Source organism: Camellia sinensis, chromosome 2 (assembly GCF_055761805.1).
Source record: "Camellia sinensis isolate YWXY chromosome 2, ASM5576180v1, whole genome shotgun sequence".
Lineage (NCBI taxonomy): Eukaryota > Viridiplantae > Streptophyta > Magnoliopsida > Ericales > Theaceae > Camellia > Camellia sinensis.
In genome coordinates, this window is record NC_138962.1 from 39,418,678 (window position 1) to 39,441,379 (window position 22,702).

At 35.6% G+C, this 22,702-nt stretch overlaps 2 protein-coding genes across 2 annotated transcripts; both read right to left on the reverse strand.

Moving 5' to 3' along the window:
* Positions 1-17,012: 17,012 nt before the first annotated feature.
* Positions 17,013-17,601, reverse strand: LOC114258873 (basic form of pathogenesis-related protein 1-like). Its single transcript, XM_028198879.2, has one exon. It carries the CDS (start codon positions 17,490-17,492, stop codon positions 17,013-17,015), a length of 480 nt encoding a protein of 159 aa, XP_028054680.2. The 5' UTR covers positions 17,493-17,601.
* Positions 17,602-20,181: 2,580 nt separating this feature from the next.
* Positions 20,182-21,076, reverse strand: LOC145819979 (pathogenesis-related leaf protein 6-like). The gene has a single exon (XM_082914187.1). It carries the CDS (start codon positions 20,932-20,934, stop codon positions 20,446-20,448), a length of 489 nt encoding a protein of 162 aa, XP_082770313.1. The 5' UTR covers positions 20,935-21,076; the 3' UTR covers positions 20,182-20,445.
* Positions 21,077-22,702: the final 1,626 nt, after the last annotated feature.

Below are 22,702 nucleotides of genomic sequence, written 5' to 3' on the forward strand. Positions count from 1 at the left end.
GCTTAGGTTTAAATTTTGAGAATTTCTTTAGTAACGACGCCCAATGAACCATAGTTGCAATTGACAAACCACCAATCATTCTTGCATTGAACCTAGGTAGCCAAATCGAACTAAGTTATGCCAAGCCTCTTGAGTATAGTGTATACACTACCAATACATGAGTTGGAGTTGTAATCATGGTTAGGGTTCTCACTTACCCAAAGATTAATCGCATTTGCACCTGAGAAGGAACCCATGCCATTGGCAATGTTCTCCCTGTAGGGCCCACTAGAATGCACGAGGTTGCAATCACCCTTATTTATTTTTTTATCCGAATTTTTTTTATGTTTTATTTTTTATTTATTTTTTTATTATTGATGAATGCTAAAGAAACATTGCATAACTAAAGTAAGTAATCAAACCAAAAAAAAAAAAAAAGATGAAAGAAAAGTGCAAAAAAAATCACACTAAACAAATCCATCTCAATTAGGTGGGAATAGATAGATTAAATAGAATTTAAAGAATCTAATTTGAATAACAAAAATTATCATCAAATAATGGAATTTAAGTATAATATATTAATAATCTCAAATTTATATTATAATCCATCCAATCAAACACGCTCGTAACTTATTATTGGGTATACCTCCTTATTTGGAGTATGTGACCCAATTTGGTTTATTAAAAGTATTTTACTTTGGTTTGGTTTGGGTATAATATATTTTAGATATTATATCTGATTTTTGGAATCCTAATAGGTATTTGATAGTCAATTTGATAGCAGTTAGGGTTTGAATAAGAAAACCCTAGAATTAACAATATATAAATATTGTTTATGTGCTCCGGAGTGTAGCAGCAGTAGAAAATTCTTTTCGGTGAGAGTGCTTTGTGTATAACTCAATTTGGTGGGTTTCAATTGGTGTTGATTGTTGCTGTGAATTGACTTGGTCAAATTCAAGAATTTGTGTCTTTGATTGCAACTCTGCTTTGAAGTGTTTGGTTCGGTGTTCGGTGTTGATTTGGGTTATTATTTTTGGTTTTCTACAACTCTAGTTTCGAAGACTTTGGTTCATTTATTTGGTGAGGTCTTTCCTCTTGTTTATTTGTGATTATTTGGAATTCACCTAAGAGTGATTTTGTGAGACCATTCGTGTCTCGTTTGTAATCGTTTAGAAACTTTTTGGTTAATAGTGGAATCCGATTTCAATCCCGTGGACGTACCTCACATTGAGGGAACCACGTAAAATTCTTGTGTTGCTTTTGATTTAATTTTTTCGTATTAGTTTTTATTCCCATTGATTGATTTACTGGTAGGAAATCATATATTTCCACTAACGACTGGTATCAGAGTTTACAGTTTATTTGGGTTTATTTATTTGTGTAAATCAATGGAAGGGAATGTGGGTCGTATGTCTAGCTTCAATGGAAGCAATTGGGTAACTTGGAAAACTAAAATGGAGGACCCATTGAGGGTGATTGTAGCAAACCCGAGGGTATGTAAGATGATAAATGGAAGAGGTTTAATCGAAAAGCCGTTGGTGTTATCTGTCAATGGATTGATAACAACGTGTTTCATCATGTTACTACTGAAACTTCAGCACATGATTTGTGGAAAAAATTAGAAGGCCTTTATGATAGGAAATCAACCGCAAATAAAACTTTTCTATTTCGTAAGTTAGTTAATTTAAAATATAAAGAGGGCAGCCCTATTCTGGAACATTTGAATGAAATAAAGAATATTGTTAACTAACTTGCTTCTATGAAAATTATTTTTGATGATGAGTTGCAGTCTTTGATGCTACTTAGTTCTTTGCTCGAAAGTTGGAAGACTTTGGTTGTGACAGTTAATAATTCGGCGCCCGATGGAGTTGTCACAATGGGCCAAGTCACTAGTAGCTTGTTGAATGAAGAAACTAGAAGAAAATTAGTGGGTACCTCTCATTCGGAAGCATTTGTTGTGAGAGGCCGAAGCAAAACAAGGGGGGAGGAGTAAAAATCCTTATGGTCGTGATCAAAGCCGTGAAAAATCAAAAGATGGTTCTTTTTCAAAGAAAGACATTGAGTGCTATTATTGCCATGAGAAATGGCACATGAAGCGAGAATGCCGAAAGCTCAAGAACAAGGAGAAAATGCGTGACAAAAGTGTGGATAGAAAGTAAGAAAACGCAACAGCAGTTATTACCAATGGTGATTTTATGATCGTTTGTGAAGATGATTATATCAATTTTGTAGGTCAAGAGAGCAATTGGGTGATTGATTTTGGTGCTTCTTTTCATGTGACTTATCGAGTTGATTTCTTCACTACCTACACCAAAGGAGATTATGGTTTTATTCGAATAGGTAATGAAGGTTTGTCCATGATTATTGGCACGGGTGATGTTTGCTTGGAAACAAATTTGGGCTGCAAGTTGTTGCTTAAAGATGTGAGGCATGTTCCCGACATTCGTCTCAATTTGATCTCTACCAGGAAGCCAGATGATGAAGGATTTAACAACAAATTTGGTGATGGAATATGGAAGCTCACAAAGGGTTCTTTGATAGTGGCTAAGTGCAAGAAGACTCATACACTTTATTCGATGTGAGGAAAAATTTGTAAAAGTGTTGTCAATGCACTTGAAAATGATACTTCTACCGAATTGTGACACAAGCGGCTTGGGCACATGAGTGAAAATGGACTGCAAGTTTGTTCAAGAAAGAGCTTCTACCCGGTTTGAAAGGTACACATCTTAAAACTTGTGTTCATTGTTTGGCGAGTAAACAACATAGAGTTTCTTTTCATAAAAATGTTACTTCTAGAAAAGAAAATGTTTTGGAGTTGATTCATTCGGATGTTTGTGGTCCTTCGAAAATTAAAACACATAGTGGTGCACTTTATTTTGTTACTTTCATTGATGATTATTCAAGAAAAGTTTGAGCTTTTATACTAAAAATTAAAGATCAAGTTCTAGAAGTATTTAAGTATTTTCAGGCCATGGTTGAAAAAGAAACAGCGCATAAATTGAAGTGCATCCGATCAGACAATGGTGGTGAATGCATTGGGCCATTTGATGAGTATTGTCGTTATAACAACCCTCGTCACTGTTTACCGATTAACCACTGATTACTGCTAAACTGAGACTGATTATGATTCGTAACTGAATTGATTGAAGTACTGAACTGATTGACCGAAATCTGGAACAGAATTGATTAAGTATATCTGTTTAATTGTATGTCTATCTGTTGACTGTATGATTATCTGTTCATGCCTTTGTGTTTAAATTGCGAATTGAAGGCCTTATCGGCGGCCGAATCTGAAATTGATTGATGATTTGTGATCCTTAAAATTAATGTGATTTTATGGCATATTTAGTTAAAATGTGATTTGGTATGATTAAATTAGGTTAATTATTGATAAATTGCACAACTTAGACGTAATTACCATTTTTCCATCCTTAGTGGCCACTATCTAAGACATTTGAGCCTTGCACTTGATCACATAACACAACTTTTCATCAGCCAAACTCCTTGTTCTTGCCGACTAAGAGAGTGAGGGAGGGAAATTGAGTTCCTTCTTGTGTTTGCTTTGAGAACCTAAAGAAATTAAAGGTTGATTTCGAAATTGTTCTTCCATTCTTGAACTACAAGACCTAAGGTAGTGTAGTTACCCTCTTGTTTATGAATTAAACTTGTTCTTACATGATTCTTGTCAAATTTAGTGGATTAAGTCATGAAATAGCTTCACATGTTGAATTATAACTTAATTCATGCATGCATGGTTGTATTGATGAATTTTAAGTTGTTTTCATGGCAAATTGTCACATGCATGTTCATAATTAAGCTTAAGTCCATGATTTCATCTTGTTTTGGGAACAACTGGCTCATTAGAGCATGAAATTGAAGCTTTAAAATGGTTTAAGTTCATGCATGTTTGCATGTTTTTCATATTCTTGAAAATTGATTTGAAATTGAGTTGTTTGAAACACCATTGGGTTTTGATTTTACAATTGAGCTTTGGAATCATGTTAAACTATGAGTTTTGGGATGTTTTCTGGAAAATTGGCCCAAGAGGATCGAAATTTATGTTTTAAAAGTTGAATTTGAGCTTGAGGTTCAAATCTAGAAATTCCAGATTTTGAACTCAAGCTTGAACGGGGTGACTGGCGCTCGAGCGTGAAATTCGTGCTTCCAGTACTCTGCACTGTTTTTATGTCTGCTCGAGCGGAATAATTGACGCTCGAGCGGGACATTGTGTCTCATGCTCGAGCGGGTGTCGAGCGCCCAATTGAGCGTGATTTTCACCTATCCAGCGCTTTTGACTGTTTTACAGAACGCTCGAGCGGGTAAGTCTACGCTCGAGCGGAAACCTTTGTCTGCATGTCCGCTCGAGCGGAGTAACCTACGCTCGAGCGTGACCCCTGTTTTCTAAAAATTCTGAAAATACTTTTAAAGTGCATCTTTGCATCCTCATCTCATCCTAGGCATTATTAGGCCTAGTTTAAGGCATCTTAATGAGGATATAGATGTAGAACCACACCGAGGCAAATTAGGGATTAAGTTATTATTTTCCCAACTGTGTAGCTTAGTGTGTGTTCAATCTGTAACTGTGTAGGGTTGGCGACTGGGGACGCACTCTAGCTTTACTGTAGCCCAGAACTCTGTGAGTAACAACCGTGTAAAGATATGTTCAAAATGATTATCTTCTAAACAATTGAACTATACTGCTTTCTGAACTGATACTGTTAATTGAATGAATGTATGTCCTATATTCTGAACTGTATTGTGGCATCCTTGGCAACTGCTGTTTACTGTTACTGTTATAGAGATGTCTATCAGTTTCCTTGTTGGAACCACTATTGTTTACTGATTGATGGCCATCATTTACTGTTCGGTCTTTTAAGACCTACTGTTTACTGTACTGTTACGCTAATGGATGTACCACATATGACTGAATAACTGATATACTGAATTAATGAACTGTTTTCATTACTGTAAGGACATTCATTCTTAACCTCTTTACGCATTACGTTATTCACTGGGCTTTAGCTCACTGCTCATATATATATGTAGGTGTATAGGCACCAGACCGTGGCTAGAAGCGTCGGGGTTAAGCTTCAGTTTTGTCAAGCCAACCACTGTGCCTCACTGCGAGGTTCCGAGCCCGTCAAGTTATGGCTTGGGGGTGTTTTAGTTCCCCCTTCTGTCTCTGTAACTGTTTTGTTTATTGTACTGTACTGTTTAATAGGGATTAGGTCCCTGAACTGAATAATTGTATATATGTACATACTGTTCTGTACTGTTCATGTATAAGTGTATGAAAAGTCTTTTTGGCATACAGACTGTCACAGCTCATTGGACATTGTTTATTTACTGTATTGGCTTCCGTCAGCCCCTGTACTCTGTATTACTGTATTACTGTTAAGCAGGCCTTCGGTAATCTCGGATTACTGGCCGGTTACGGTGCTAAAGCCATAGGGGCGGGTTTGGGTCGTGACAGAGTGGTATCAGAGCGATACTTACCACGAGTTATACCGCACACTCGTGTCCAAATGAGTTATAGGGTGTCCTAGAAAAGCGATTAGGGCATTACATGAGCATGATAAGTGTGTGTGGTTATGACATGACTGAATGTATGCTAATGTGTTAATCTGTTAAACAAATGACTGCCTATGTTAATAACTGTTATAACTGCCTATAGTGAAATGGATAATACGAGAACTGCAAATGAATCTGAAACCTCATCCTCTGAGGCAAGAATGGCAAGACTGGAAAGAATGATAGAACTAATAACTGAAAGACTAGATCAACAACAGAATCCACAGCCCCCACCTCCTCCTCTGGTACAGCCTGAACAGAATGCCAATGTTAATGATGGGGACATAATTGCTCTCACCCATAAGTTCAACAAAATGAAACCGCCGTCCTTTCAAGGAGGCCTTGAACCGTTAAAAGCTTAAGCATGGGTTCTTGAGACTGAAAAATTGTTTGAGGTTTTTCCATGCTCTGAAGCACATAAAGTACTGTTGGCCACCTTTACTTTGCAAGAAGAGGCTAGAAGATGGTGGATGCTTATCCGTGATAACAATACTGTAATGACTTGGCCTCAATTCAAAGGAGCCTTCTTTGAAAAGTATTTTTCTCAGTGTGTTAGGGACAGAAAAGTGACTGAATTTGAACAGCTGAGATAGGGCACGATGTCCGTTGCTGAATATGAGACAAAATTTACTGAACTTGCCCGTTATGCACCACACATGGTTGACACTGACTACAAGAAGGCCAGAAAGTTTGAAGGCGGCCTTAATGTTGCAATACTCGACAGAATAAATGTTCTGAAATTACCGAACTATGTAAATGTTCTCGACCGAGCCTTGATGGCTGAATCGAACATCGAAGCACTAAAAACTGAAACATCAGCATCTGAATGGTGTGGTAAGAGGCAGGGTTTTAAATTCAAGAAAGGCAAGCATAACCCATTGAACAAGAAACAGAATACGGGGTCAACAACTAGCCCCAGCCAAGGGAGTGGTTTCATACCACCCTGTTCTGAGTGTAGCAAGAGGCATAAATGGGTCTGTTACAAAATATCTGGAGCCTGTTACAGGTGTGGCAAGGTGGGCCACATGGTTAAAGACTGCCCCTCTGCTCTACAAGCCAGTAGTAAAGCTGCACCAAGCGTGGCAGCATCAACTGTTGCACCAAAACCGAACCCCAAAGCTACCGGGAAAGAGCCTATAAGGCAGGGCCAAGTGTTCGCCCTAGTACCAGGAGACGTGCAGAATACCGAGACTGTTGTGTCAGGTATTCTCTCTATTTGTACTCAAAATGCTTATGTACTGATTGATTTGGGGTCTACGCATTTATATGTGTCGTATGCTTTTTCGCGAAAACTGAATAGACCATTAGAACCCATGAATTATCTGTTAGCTGTATCATCACCCATTGGGGAATCTATGACCTGTGCATATATGTACCCTGCTTGTGAAATTATTGTTGGAGATGCACATTTGTTTATTGACTTACTGCCACTGAACATTGATCATTTTGATGTAATATTGAGAATGGACTGGTTAACGAAATACCATGCTACCATAGACTGTGTAACGAAACAAGTAGTTTTTCATCCACCAGGTCTACCCGAATTTGTGTTTAATGGGGTTAGAGTAGTACCTAATCCGTATTTGATTTCATCTGTGAAAGCTGTTAAATTGATTAGAAAGGGGTGTAAGGGGTATCTGTGTTTTGTATTGACTGTATCTACTGATGATAATGCTAACGTGAACAGTATTCCTATAGTCAGAGAATTCCCAGATGTTTTTCCAGATAATCTGCCAGGGGATTTGATTGACAGGGAGATTGAATTCACCGTTGATGTGATTCCGGGAACACAGCCAGTATCTAAAACTCCTTACCGAATGGCTCTAACTAAACTGAAAGAATTGAAAGTGCAACTGCAAGAACTGCTAGATAAGAAATTCATCAGGCCTAGCACTTCGTCATGGGGCGCTCCTGTTTTATTTGTGAAAAAGAAAGACGGCTCACTAAGACTGTGTATCGACTACCGTGAACTGAACAAGGTAACTGTGAAAAATAAATACCCATTGCCACGTATTGATGACCTATTTGATCAGTTACAGGGTGCTCAAGTGTTCTCTAAGATCGACCTCAGATCAGGATACCATCAGTTGAAAGTTAAACCAGAAGACATTGAGAAAACTGCTTTTCGAACGAGGTATGAACATTACGAATTTTTAGTTATGCCCTTCGGAGTTACCAATGCACCTGCTGCATTTATGGACCTCATGAACAGAATCTTTAAATCATACCTTGATGACTTTATTGTAGTATTCATTAATGACATACTGATTTACTCCAAAAGTATAGAAGAACATGAACATCATCTGAGACTTGCCCTATAGACCCTAAGAGAACAAAAACTGTATGCTAAACTGTCTAAATGTGAATTTTGGCTTGATCATGTTATGTTTTGGGGGCATGTTGTTAGCAAAGATGGAATTTCTGTTGATCCGCAAAAAATTGAAGCTGTAGTAAACTGGCCTAGACCAACAAATGTGACAGAAGTCCGAAGTTTTTTGGGTTTGGCTGGATATTACAGAAGATTTGTCAAAGATTTCTCCAAGATTGCCTTACTGTTGACTCAGTTAACTCAAAAGGGGATATCATTTGACTGGACTGACCAAAGGGAATCAGCATTCCAAGAATTGAAAACTCGACTTGTGACTGCACCGGTTCTTACCCTACCTTCAGGTACGGATGGTTATACTGTATTTAATGATGCTTCTCATAAGGGTTTGGGATGTGTTTTAATGCAGAATGGGAGAGTTATTGCTTATGCTTCCCGACAACTGAGACCGCACGAAAAGAATTACCCAACCCATGATCTGGAACTTGCTACAGTAGTATTTGCACTGAAAATCTGGCGTCACTATCTGTATGGGGCAACATGTGAAGTATATACTGACCGCAAGAGTTTGAAATATTTCTTCACGCAGAAAGAACTGAACATGAGACAGCGGAGATGACTAGAACTGATTAAAGACTATGACCTACAGATTTTGTACCATCCGGGAAAAGCAACACCGTTGCCGATGCACTGAGCCGGAAATCGATTGGAAATTTAGCTTGTTTGCTTACCGGGCAGAAAGAACTACTTTGTGACCTTGAAAAATCTGAAATTGAAATTGTTTTACGAGAACAAGGTGGAACAATAGCTACTATTTCTGCTCAACTAGCACTGATTGAAGAGATTAAAGAGAAACAGCAATTGGATGACTTCTTGAAGAGGATCATCGAAGAAAAGGAAACTAAACCAAGACCGGGTTTCAAATTTGAAAGTAATGTACTGAAATTTCAAGAAAGACTGTGTGTACCAAATGACTCTGAATTGAAAAGAAGGGTTCTGCAAGAGGGCCACAATTCAAAATTTTCTATCCATCTAGGGAATACGAAAATGTACCAAGACCTGAAACTGAATTCCTAGTGGCCGGGAATGAAGAAAGAAATTGCTGATTTTGTATTGAAATGTCTTCATTGCCAACAAGTTAAAGCCGAACATCAACGACCCGCAGGCTTATTGCAGCCCTTACCCATACCGGAGTGGAAATGGGAACATATTACCATGGATTTTATTGTGGGATTGCCTCGCTCCAGTAAAGGTATGGACTCAATTTGGGTTATTGTTGATAGACTGACTAAATCTGCTTACTTCTTACCTGTTAAGATAATTTGTAATGCAGACAAATTGGCTATACTCTATATTGATGAAATTGTTAGACTGCATGGAGTGCCTGTGTCCATTGTTTCTAACAGGGATTCGAAGTTTACATCAAGATTTTGGCAAAGCTTACAGACTGCATTGGGTACTGAATTGAGACTGAGTAGTGTTTATCATCCTCAGACCGATGGCCAGTCAGAAAGGACCATCCAGACTCTGGAGGATTTATTGAGAATGTGTGTCCTTGATTTTCAGGGAAACTGGGAAAGCCATTTGCCTTTAGCTGAATTTGCCTACAACAACAATTACCATTCAAGTATTGGTATGGCGCCTTTCGAGGCATTGTATGGCAGAAAATGTAGATCTCCGATTTGCTGGGCAGAAGTTGGAGATGGGCCTTTGCTTGGGCCTGAGATTGTATACGAAGCGACTAAGAAAGTGAAACTGATACAACAGAGACTGAAAACCGCACAGAGTAGACAGAAAAGTTATGCTGATGTTAGAAGACGGGATAGAGAATATGAAGTGGGTGATCACGCGTTTGTGAAAGTGACACCGATGAAAGGCCAGACTCGTTTTGGAGTCAAAGGCAAGTTAGCGCCGAGATACGTCGGACCATATGACATTATTGAGAAAATCAATCCGGTGGCGTATCAAGTTGCGTTTCCTCCTAAAATGGAGCATATGCGCAATGTCTTCCACATTTCTATGTTGAGGGACTACCTTCGGGATCCTTTCCATGTGATAGAGCCTACTCGTGTAGTGCTGAGTGATAACTACACTTACGAGGAACGGCCTATTCTAATTGTAAACAGACGGATCAAGAAGTTGAGAAACAAAGAGATCCCGTTAGTGAAAGTTGACTGGCAAAACCATAGTGGGGTGGATGCCACTTGGGAGAAGGAAGATGACATGGCTAAAAGATATCCTGAATTGTTTCCACTGAATCCCGTTTTCTTCCAAAATGAAGGTAACTCGAGTTTAGAGGACTAAACTCTTTTTAAGGAGGGGAGACTGTAACAACCCTCGTCACTGTTTACCGATTAACCACTAATTACTGCTAAACTGAGACTGATTATGATTGGTAACTGAATTGATTGAAGTACTAAACTGATTGACCAAAATCTAGAACTGAATTGATTAAGTATATCTGTTTAATTGTATGTCTATCTGTTGACTGTATGATTATCTGTTTATGCCATTGTGTTTAAAGTGCAAATTGAAGGCCTTATCGGCGGCCGAATCTGGAATTGATTGATGATTTGTGATCCTTAGAATTAATGTGATTTTATGGCATATTTAGTTAAAATGTGATTTGGTATGATTAAATTAAGTTAATTATTGATAAATTGCACAACTTAGACTTAATTACCATTTTGCCATCCTTAGTGGCCACTACCTAAGACATTTGAGCCTTGCACTTGATCACATAACACAACTTTTCATCAGCCAAACTCCTTGTTCTTGCTGACTAAGAGAGTAAGGGAGGGAAATTGAGTTCCTTCTTGTGTTTGCTTTGAGAACCTAAAGAAATTGAAGGTTGATTTCGAAATTGTTCTTCCATTCTTGAACTACAAGACCTAAGGTAGTGTAGTTACCCTCTTGTTTGTGAATTAAACTTGTTCTTACATGATTCTTGTCAAATTTAGTGGATTAAGTCATGAAATAGCTTCACATGTTGAATTATAACTTAATTCATGCATGCATGGTTATATTGATGAATTTTAAGTTGTTTTCATGGCAAATTGTCACATGCATGTTCATAATTAAGCTTAAGTCCATGATTTCATCTTGTTTTGGGAACAACTGGCTCATTAGAGCATGAAATTGAAGCTTTAAAATGGTTTAAGTTCATGCATGTTTGCATGTTTTTCATATTCTTGAAAATTGGTTTGAAATTGAGTTGTTTGAAACACCATTGGGCTTTGATTTTACAATTGAGCTTTGGAATCATGTTAAACTATGAGTTTTGGGATGTTTTTTGGAAAATTGGCCCAAGAGGATCGAAATTTATGTTTTAAAAGTTGAATTTGAGCTTGAGGTTCAAATCTGGAAATTCCAGATTTTGAACTCAAGCTTGAGCGGGGTGACTGGCGCTCGAGCGTGAAATTCGTGCTCCCAGTACTCTGCACTGTTTTGATGTCTGCTCGAGCAGAATAATTGATGTTCGAGCGGGACATTGTGTCTCATGCTCAAGCGGGTGTCGAGCGCCCAATCGAGCGTGATTTTCACCTATCCAGCACTTTTGACTGTTTTGCAGAACGCTCGAGCGGATGCCTTTGTCTGCATGTCCGCTCGAGCGGAGTAACCTACGCTCGAGCATGACCCCTGTTTTCTGAAAATTCTGAAAATGCTTTTAAAGTGCATCTTTGCATGCTCATCTTATCCTAGGCATTATTAGGCCTAGTTTAAGGCATCTTAATGAGGATATAGATGTAGAACCACACCGAGGCAAATTAGGGATTAAGTTATTATTTTCTCAACTGTGTAGCTTAGTATGTGTTCAATCTGTAACTGTGTAGGGTTGGCGACTGGAGACGCACTCTAGCTTTACTGTAGCCCAGAACTCTGTGAGTAACAACTGTATAAAGCTATGTTCAAAATGATTATCTTCTGAACAATTGAACTATACTGTTTTCTGAACTGATACTGTTAATTGAATGAATGTATGTCCTATATTCTGAACTGTATTGTGGCATCCTTAGCAACTACTATTTATTGTTACTGTTACACCGATCTTTGTCGGTTCCCTTGTTAGAACCACTACTGTTTACTGATTGATGGCTATCATTTACTGTTTGGTCTTTTAAGACCTACTGTTCACTGTACTGTTACGCTAATGGATGTACCACATATGACTGAATGACTGATATACTGAATTAATGAACTGTTTTCATTACTGTAAGGACATTCATTCTTAACCTCTTTATGCATTACATTATTCACTGGGCTTTAGCTCACTGCTCATATATATATGTAGGTGTATAGGCACCAGACCGTGGCTAGAAGCGTCGGGGTTAAGCTTCAGTTTTGTCAAGCCAACCACTGTGCCTCACTGCGAGGTTCCGAGCCCGTCAAGTTATGGCTTGGGGGTGTTTTAGTTCCCCCTTCTGTCTCTGTAACTGTTTTGTTTACTATACTGTACTGTTTAATAGGGATTAGGTCCCTGAACTGAATAATTGTATATATGTACATACTGTTCTAGACTGTTCATGTATAAGTGTATGAAAAGTCTTTTTGGCATACAGACTGTCACAGCTCATTGGACATTGTTTATTTACTGTATTGGCTTCCGTCAGCCCCTGTACTCTGTATTACTGTATTACTGTTAAGCAGGCCTTCGGTAATCTCGGATTACTGGCCGGTTACGGTGCTAAAGCCATAGGGGTGGGTTTGGGTCGTGACAGTCGCAGCCAAGGTATTCAGTACCAAAAGACAGTTAAGAAGACTCCTAAACAAAATGGCATTGCCGAGAGGATGAATCGCACAACTGTGGAAAGAACAAGGTGTTTGCTTTCATAAGCTAAATTGCCAAGATCTTTTTGGGGTGAGGCAATGAGGACTGCGGTTGACGTGATCAATTTGTCTCCTTCTTATCCTTTGAATGGTGATGTTTCTGAAAGAGTTTGGACTGGCAAAGATGTGTCTTATGAGCACTTGAGAGTGTTTGGTTACCGAGCTTTTGTTCACATTCCAAAAGATGAGAGGTCCAAGCTTGATAGCAAGTCAAGACAATGTATTTTTCTTGGCTATGGGCGTGATGAATTTGGTTATAGATTGTGGGATTCGGTCAATAAGAAAGTCATTCAAAGCCATGATGTTGTGTTTCCTGAAAACCAAATAATTGAAGACTTTGGCAAAGGTGATCAACCGAAGCCAAAATCTAGTGACCTCATTAACATGGATCAATCTCCTCCATCTTCAGTTGATGATGAAAATGGGGGAGATATGCAGCCATGTATTGAAGATGTAGAGAATGATGCTAATCCTAATGAAGTTGAGCTAAAAATTGAGGAAGGGCATCCAACTTAAGAACCGCCACCACAACTTGAGTTGAGGAAATCCATGAGGGATCGACAACCTTCAAGAAAGTATCCTCCCAATGAATTTGTATTGATATCCGATCAAGGGGAGCCTGAGAGCTACCAAGAAGCAATTTAGCATGCAAAGAAAGATGATTGGAAAAAGGCCATGGAAGAGGAATTGAATTCGTTGCTTGAAAATCACACTTATGATTTAGTGAAGTTGCCTAAGGGGAGGAAAATTCTGAAAAATAAATGGGTTTTCAAATTGAAGAATGATGGTAAGAATCTGAGGTGCAAGACACGTCTTGTTATGAAAGGCTTTAGGCAAAAGAAAGGTATTGACTTTGATGAGATTTTCTCGCCGGTTGTGAAGATGTCTTCTATTCAGGTTTTACTTGGCATGGCTACAAGTATGAACCTTGAAGTTGAGCAACTTGATATGAAAACCATATTTCTTCATGGTGACCTTGAAAAAAAAAAATTTCATGGAGCAACCGGAAGGTTTTGTAGAGAAAAAGAAAGAAAATTTGTTTGCAAATTGAAGAAAAGTTTGTATGGCCTCAAGCAAGCCCCGCGACAATGGTACAAAAAATTTGACTCTTTCATGATGAATAATGGTTTTTCTAAAACCACTTCGGATCATTGTGTGTTTGTGAAAAATTTTCCGGATGGCAAATTTATTATTCTTTTGCTTTATGTTGATGACATGTTAATTGTGGGTCAAGATTCTACTATGATTAACAATTTCAAATTGGAGTTGAGCAAGTCTTTTGCTATAAAAGAATTGGGGCCGGCAAAGCAAATACTTAGCATTAAAATTGTTCGTGATCGCAAAAAGAGGCTGATTTGGTTGTCTTAAGAAAACTACATTGAGAAAGTTTTTGAGAGGTTCAACATGGATAAAGCAAAGCCAGTTGGTTGTCCACTTGTGGGTCACTTCAAGTTTAGTTCGAATCAATGTCCTACAAGTGAGAAAGACAAAGAATAGATGTTGAAAATTCCTTATGCTTTAGCAGTTGGTTCTTTGATGTACGCCATGGTTTGTACAAGTCGTTTTCTCTCTAATTTGGGTAAAAAAAATTGGGCAACAGTAAAATGGATTTTAAGATATCTTCGAGGGACTTCGAAGGTGTGTTTGTGTTTTGGAGATGGTAAGTCGATGCTTGATGGGTTCGCGGATTCTGACATAGCCGGTGATGTTAATTCTAGGAAATCTATTTCGGGGCATTTGATGACTTTTGCAGGGAAAGCTGTGGCATGAAAATCTAAATTACAAAAATGTGTTGCTCTCTCAACTACCAAAGCTGAATTTATTGTCATTACAGAAGCTTGCAAAGAAGATTTATGGTTGAAGAAATTTTTGCAAGAGTTGGGTTCGAAGCAAGAAAAGTATGTGCTTCATTATGATAGTCAAAGTGCTATTCATTTGAATAAAAATTCTACTTTTCATTTGAGATCGAAACACATTGATGTGAGATACTATTGGATTCGTGATGTGTTAGATTCGAAATTGTTGTAACTTGAAAATGTTTATACAGATAATAATATTTCAGATATGTTGACTAAAACTTTGTCGAGGGGCAAACATCTAAAATTTCAAACTTTGGCGGGTATGGTTGATATCTCCACCTAAGTCGGTAGGGGGAGAATTGTTAGGTATACCTCCTTATTGGAGTATGGAACCCAATTGGTTTATTAAAAGTATTTTAATTTGGTTTGGTTTGGGTATAATATATTTTATATATTATATCTGATTTTTGAAATTCTTATAGGTATTTGATAGTCAATTTGATAGCAGTTAGTGTTTGAATAAAAAAATCCTAGAATTAACAATATATAAATATTGTTTATGTGCTCCGGAGTGTAGCGAAAATTCTTTTCGGTGAGAGTGCTTGGTGTATAACTCAATTTGGTGGGTTTCAATGGGTGTTGATTGTTGCCGTGAATTTGACTTGGCCAAATTCAAGAATTTGTGTCATTGGTTGCTACTCTACTTTGAAGCGTTTGGTTCGATGTTCGGTGTTGATTTGGGTTATTATTTTAGATCTTCTACAATGGTTTTGAAGACTTTGGTTCATATATTTAGTGAGCTCTTTTCTCTTATTCATTTGTGATTATTTGGAATTCACCTGAAAGTGATTTTGTGAAACCATTCGTGTCTCGTTTGTAATCGTTTGGAAACTTTTTTGGTTGATAGTGGAATCGGATTTCGATCCCGTTGACGTACCTCATATTAATGGAACCACGTAAAATTCTTGTGTTACTTTTGATTTAATTTTTTCACATTAATTTTTATTCCGATTGATTAATTTATTGATAAAAAATCATATATTTTCCCTACCACTAACTATTTATAATTTCTAACAACGATTTTCCAAAAAAAGAACAAAGTCAAAAAGAGAAAGGAAAAAAAAAAAGAAAAAAGGTAAATTGTAAAACTTCTTTATTGAATTAACAAATGACCAGAAAGCCTTTCGGTAAATTTTTCTACAAAGACTTGAAATTATTGGTTACCTTTCATTTTTGTCAGGGTAATAATAATGTATCATCCTTGTCAAATAATTCAGCCACTAGAATAATTAGGGTTGGTTTAAAAGGTGATTTATTTATTTATTTTATTTTAAGGTTTTTAGTTTTTTTACAAAAAAAAAAAAAGTAAAAACGTAGAAATGAATTTTTATTTTTTTTAATGATTTTATGACTTTTTAATTATCAATCTATTGTCAAATGAAGTCTTAATGGAAAAAAAAAAAAAATAAATAAAAAAATAATGTCATGTAGCCAACAGGGTAATTAAAGAATAAAATAAATTAACCTAATAGGTTGAGATCGGAAATGATTTAGTTGATGAGATATTTTTTTTATTATAATATCTGAGTTTGAGTTTGACGGATCCAATTTCTCTATATCTTAATCTTTCGGGTCCAATTTAGCTTGTGCACCGGTATTACATTATCATATAGTTAGCTCATGACATGAAAGCACACCATCAGAGGTAAATGATTTACACTTCATGGGTTGGCGTAAATAAAAAGTTAATTTTTTTTTTTAAAATTTTTATGAGATTAAAAAAAATTAATGTGTTTAAGAATAAATTTTTTTAATTGAATTTGTTATACATAATCTAATTTTTTTTATCTCATTTTCTCACTTCAAGACACAGAGAAATAGTTCCACATCAATAAATACATATGAGACTCATTCACTTTGGTCTTAAAGTAAGAAAAAGAGGTAAAAAATAAAATTATATGTAACATTTTTCTTTTTAATTGTATTAAAAATCATGAATTACTGAAATGTTTGACAATTTTTTGGTGATTTTTTAACTTTAATAATTTTTTTATTTTTTTTGACTTCTTATTTTTTTTAATAATAATTAAAAAAACTAAATTACCAAACAGGGCCTCTTTTTTGTCATGTTAGCAGAAAACTTTCTTGGTCATGGGTTGGCCGTAGATAATATCAGGTTCTGTTTTTAATAATGTTTTCCCCCTAAAGTCGTCATCGTCAACTATGGAAATTACCAAAAACTTTTTGCAAGGACTGCTAAAAAATTTCAATAACATGACAAATTGACAATTATGAAATTATAAGTTCTCTTCAACTGAAGAAAAATCAGACAAACAGACCAAAGCATAAAGCCTGACCAAATAAAAAAAAACATAAATTTAACTAACTTATACCTCCCCATGTTTAACAATTTGTTTTGTTTTTTTGCTAATCATTTGTAAACCTAATGATACTTATATGCAACTAATATATATATATAGTTTTTTGAACATTAATAAGAACATTGATCTTTAGTAAGGACGCTCTCCAATATAGTTGCCTGGGGGATCATAGTTGCAAGACATAAGCCACCATTCATTCTTGCATAAAACCCTAGCGCACCCAAGATGGATTGACTTTCGCCACACCACCTGGGTATAATGTCTGCAATCTTGTCCCCCAACACATGTGTTGGACTTGTAGTCATAGTAAGGCTTCTCTCCAACCCAAAGACTCACTGCATTGGCAACTGTAAACGAACCCGTACCCTTGGCAAGGTTCTCCCCGTAAGGCCCATTTGAGTGGATGAGATTGCAATCGCCAATACTTGAATTAGCATAGTTTTGTGCATAGGCAGCTACAGTATTATTCCATGTCAAAGGTCCAACACCCACTTGGGCACGAGCCGCATTTTGGCCATTGAGGTAGTCTTGTTGTGAGTTTTGGGCATGGGAGGGATGAACCAAGGCTATGAGACACACAAAAGCTAATGAAATATTACTCAACACCATCTTGCCTGTTTTTTGGTCTATAACACAGTGTTTACAATGAGGCTTGTTTCATGTGATATTTGTAGGCAAATTACATCAAAAGGGATTTTTAATGCAAAGTTCTATATATAACTTGTATTATATTAAGTCTCACATATTTTATAAATCCCAAAATTTTGGTAGAGCTATGCAAAAGATTAAAAATTTAATTTTTTCAAATGTAACACTAAAAATGGTAACAAAATTTGGCAATACTCACTCATTTGGAAATTTCAATCAAAATAACCTAGTGTGAATTTTTGTAAAGTGTGAAATTTTAAATGTAAATATTCACATTTAAGACCATGAAACAAAAAAGAAGCTATAAGTATGAAATTTCACATTTTCATTCAACAAAATTATTAAAACACCATGACATATAATAAAATATAATTAATATAATAATACAATACTGTTGGCTTATTTTTCCTACGAAGGAAAATATCATAAATGCGAGCATGCCAGCAAGGATTGAAAAATCCTTACAGATTAAATTCAAGCTAATTATCGAGCGATTGCGTTGACGGTTCTTTTGCCTCAACAAGGAGGATTTCAAATTGCCAAGTGTAGAAAAAAAAATTAAAAGAAGAATGAGAGACGGAGAAAGATGATTGAGTGAATAATCAAAGTAATAATTACTTACCTCTACTCCTATGCTTCGAAAAGGAAGTGCATAAAATGCTTTGAAAAGAATAAAGCAGAGGTGATGTGATGGAAAAAAGATAAAAAGATAAAAAGATGAATTATTTTTGGGTTGCCAAACTTGGCCTAAATGCTTCAAAGTATAAATGTATGTTAAACTACTCTTAAGATAAGAAAAATGACAAGAAATATTGAAATCAATTGTCTTTGATTTGAATTCTGGATCTTTTACAATGTAGCCATGAATGACTATTTATGGGCAAATGTTTGTAGGAAAAAATTTCCAGCAATAACTACCCAATAACCACTTAAAACTATCCACTTTTCCATCTTCATTCCCACAATGCTACATATCCCTCCATGTTTTCATAACTTCCTTTAACCTCCAATTCATGCTCCATGTTCTCCACTTTATTCTTCATCATCTTTTCACATTTCAGAACTTCTTATAACCTCCAAATGAGTAGGAGGATACCACAAGTCCTGTAATTATATAAATAATAAATAATAATAATAATAATTACAAATTTATGGGGCTAACAAATACCATAAAAGTCTCCATAAAAAGGAAAGGTATCATTTATCTCCACCAAAAAGGAAACGTTTATAATACATAATTAAAACACTATGACATATAATAAAATATAATTAACATAATCATATAATACCATGTAAGTCTCCATGAAAAAGGATAGGTATCATTTATCTCCACCAAGAAGGAAACATTTATGACACATATATAACACCAATGCTAAAAACACAGAAAATTAAATATAGAATGGACACAAACGTCTCATACAGGGTGAGTCTCATATGTGAATCTCACACCATGTAGGTCCCATCCATTATATAATGGAAAATATAACATCAATAGAGTTTTAGAAAAGAATAATGTTTGAGAGCCACAATTTGTGTGGCTCAAATGACTCAAAACTGCCAAAACGACGTCGTTTTGACATGTTTTGTGCTCAAAACGACGTCATTTTGGCAGTTTTGAGCCATTTGAGCTACAAAAATTGTGGCCCTCTACCATTGCCCAAATAATTACAAATTAATAAGAAATTTTATACATATTAATAATTAAAATTATAAACTTTTTCATGTATATGTATTTTTTTGTTTCTGACACCACTGAGGCGTAATAACCCTTATATAAATGTACCATATGATGTAAATATTATGCAAATTTCAACAAAAAAAAAGAAAAAAAAAAGGAAACATTCATGCCTACAATAAACATAATGATATACATATCATTTAAATCAATAGTAAAAAAGCCATTAAATTGTAATAAAATTTTGAAAGAGAATTTTGATTCCTAGCATTCTATATAAGTGGAATTACACGTGTTAATAGATTTTTCATAAAATTCGTCATAAAATAAAATTATACAGTAGGACTTTTCACTAATTTCCCAAATTGGCACCTTTATTTGTATTAAAATAGGAATTTTTTTTTTAATTTTTTTTTTAATGCTCCTAAATCTAGTTTGTATTATAAGAAGAAGAGAAAAAACAGCAGGAGGATTTGTCCGTGACTAAGACAAAATTTGTACAATTTTCAAATGCAGAAGGTTGTCACAACATTATTCGAAAAATTAATCAAAATCAGATTGGTTCGTTTTGTTAGTCCACGTGCATAGATCATATTGATTTAATAATATTAGCTATATGATTTTATCATGTTTATCTTTTAAAAATTAAATTAGTCTTATTTCAAAATTATACTGATTGTTATTTTTTTAAAAGATTTAAATTATTTTGTTACGATTATTAAATTAATCTAATTGTTTCCATGCCCAGGGGGAGAATCCATTTCTATTTACAATATGCTTAAAATGGTTTATTAATGATAAATAAAATTTGGATGATGACAGTATGAATGGAAATGTCCTGAAATTTATTCCATCGCAACGTTTTTATTTTTTGTTGCAAATCTCCATTTTAGCTTCGAAATTTTTTTGTCACAAAAAAAAAAAAAAAAAAAAGATTCACAATAATTACTGGAAGGCGTTCATGCACATACAAAATTTGTACAACGAGTGCTATAACATTTCAATAAAATGACATATTTATGAAATTATAAGCTCTCTTTAACAAAAGAAAAATCAAACAATTAAAGAGAACAAAGCACGGAGCCAAAATTACACTTATTTTAACTCAAAACCATGACATAGGAACATACCTTCCCATCTTAGTTTTATTTTTGTGCTAATCATTTGTAAGCTTATTTATAAATGTATGCTAGTAATATATATAAATAGTATGCATACAATTATTAAGTATACCAATCTCTAATAAGGACGTTGTCCAATATAGTTGCCTGGGGGATCATAGCTGCAGATCACAAACCACCAACCGTTATTGGTACACTGAACCCTAGCGCACCCAAGGCGAACCGAGTTTTTCCATACCACCTGGGTATAATGCCTGCATTCTTTTCCCCCAACACATGAGTTGGAGTTGTAGTCGTAGTAAGGCTTCTCTCCCACCCAAAGGTTCACTCCGGCAGTGCCTGTAAATGAACCACTGCCCTCAGCAAGGTTCTCCCCATAAGGCCCACCGGAGTGGATGAGATTGCAATCACCCATCCTCGAATTGGCATACCTTTGTGCATAGGCGGCAACGTTGTTGTCCCATGTCATAGGTCCAACACCCACTTGGGCACGAGCTGCATTGTGGGCATTGAGGTAGTCTTGTTGTGAGTTTTGGGCATAGGAGGGATGAACCAAGGCTAAGCTCAAGAGACATACAAAAGCTAATGAATGCTTACACAGCACCATCTTGGCTTTTGGTCTAGAATACAAAGATTTCACAAGTAATTGATGGGAAATGAGGCTTGTTTGAGGGGATATTTATAGGAAAATTTAACTTTGAATAGTATGTGGAAAAGAGAAACCATTAGCTATAGTCATCCACACTTCCCCCCTGGATAGAAACCTTCTATTTTGAGATCGTGTGTTTATATGATGATTTTAATTTTTATTCAGATTTCACGTAAAATTTCAAAAGTACCTCTACTGATTTTGAATGACATTCACATCAGGAACTAAGTATAACAGATTACATAATTTAGAGACCAAAATGAAATAATTAAAAATTTTAAGATTAAATACTAGGAACACATGTTGTGGGAAAATTATTCATTGCTTCTGAGGCATGCTGATATGGTACTCCAACTTGATTTTTATTGGTTGAAACAGTGAAACCCACCATTTTTTTTGGGCCTCTTTATACTTGTCCTTCAATGAATGGTGTGGAGTAATATTCTAAGATCAACCAATAATCTAGTCTTGCAGATCAGGAGGGTCTTGGAAAAAAATTGGGAATGTAGACTTAGCTATATTGCTTGGGAGATAAATGGATGTGCAAATCAAATAGTTAGGGAGGCGATTCAAGGGGATGCACAGTTGATAATAGTGGAGGTGCCGTCATCAAGTCTGAAACAACTTCTTGTTCAGGAGACGCCTGATTGGACAGTTTCTTAATTTGTTCCTTGGCTTAGGCCTCCATCTTTTGATTGGCCAGTTTCTTAATTTGCTCCTTGTCTTAGGCCTCCATCTTACCCCAAAAAAAAAAAACTCCTCCATGGTGTGGGGTCCACATGATGTGGGTACATGTAGGACTTGTCCCTTATGAAACATATGTGTCTCATTTTGTGGTTGGTGTATGTACACCTAAACTCATTGTTTAACAAGTTGTATATTTTGAAAACTTGTCAGGTGACAACATGATAAGTTTGAGAATATCTCCCTCTTCACTTTTTTCCTTAAATTGTGATTTGAGTCGTATTAATTAGTTGATTGCTTGTAGAGCTGCAAAGATTATAAAAAGTTTAAATTCAAAATGAATTTCTTCTCGATGCTAAACTCTACTTTTGATTTTTAATTTTATTTTGATATTGAGTATATCAAAGGAGATTAAGAAACTCCATAATAAATTTCCAATATGACATATTACTAATTTCAACAGATTAATTAGTGGTGGGAATTTTATCTAAATGAGATCACCATTTTGTGTTAGGAAATGGTCACGTATAGCCACCACTGGGTCATGGTCAATTGCGTGAACCATAGGAAGTTAGTGGAAAAAGATAACGTAAAAAGGATTGAAAGAAAAATATTATTATTATTATTATTATTATTATTATTATTGTTATTTTGGGTGATGTGTGTTTGTTTGAATAATCAAAACGAGGAATATATATAGTGCAAATGACTTGTTTAAGAATATCATATTTATCGGTGTCCAGAGGAATATCAATGTACTTGACATTCTATTAAATGAGTCAGGATTGGATTTAATCTCAATCTTTGGTTATATTTTTTGTTGATTATTTTTATGATTCATTAAAATTACTTTAGACAAAAATAAATGTCAATAAATAATAGTTATCTCTTCTAAATATAGGGAGTGATTTACGCAAGTGAGATCATCACTAAGATAAATATGCACTGAAATTATTATGTAAGTAAAATCATCAATAATGTAAATAAATAAAGTTGTTAATTTCAAAATATAATTTTGAAATCCACCTCCTCATATATAAAT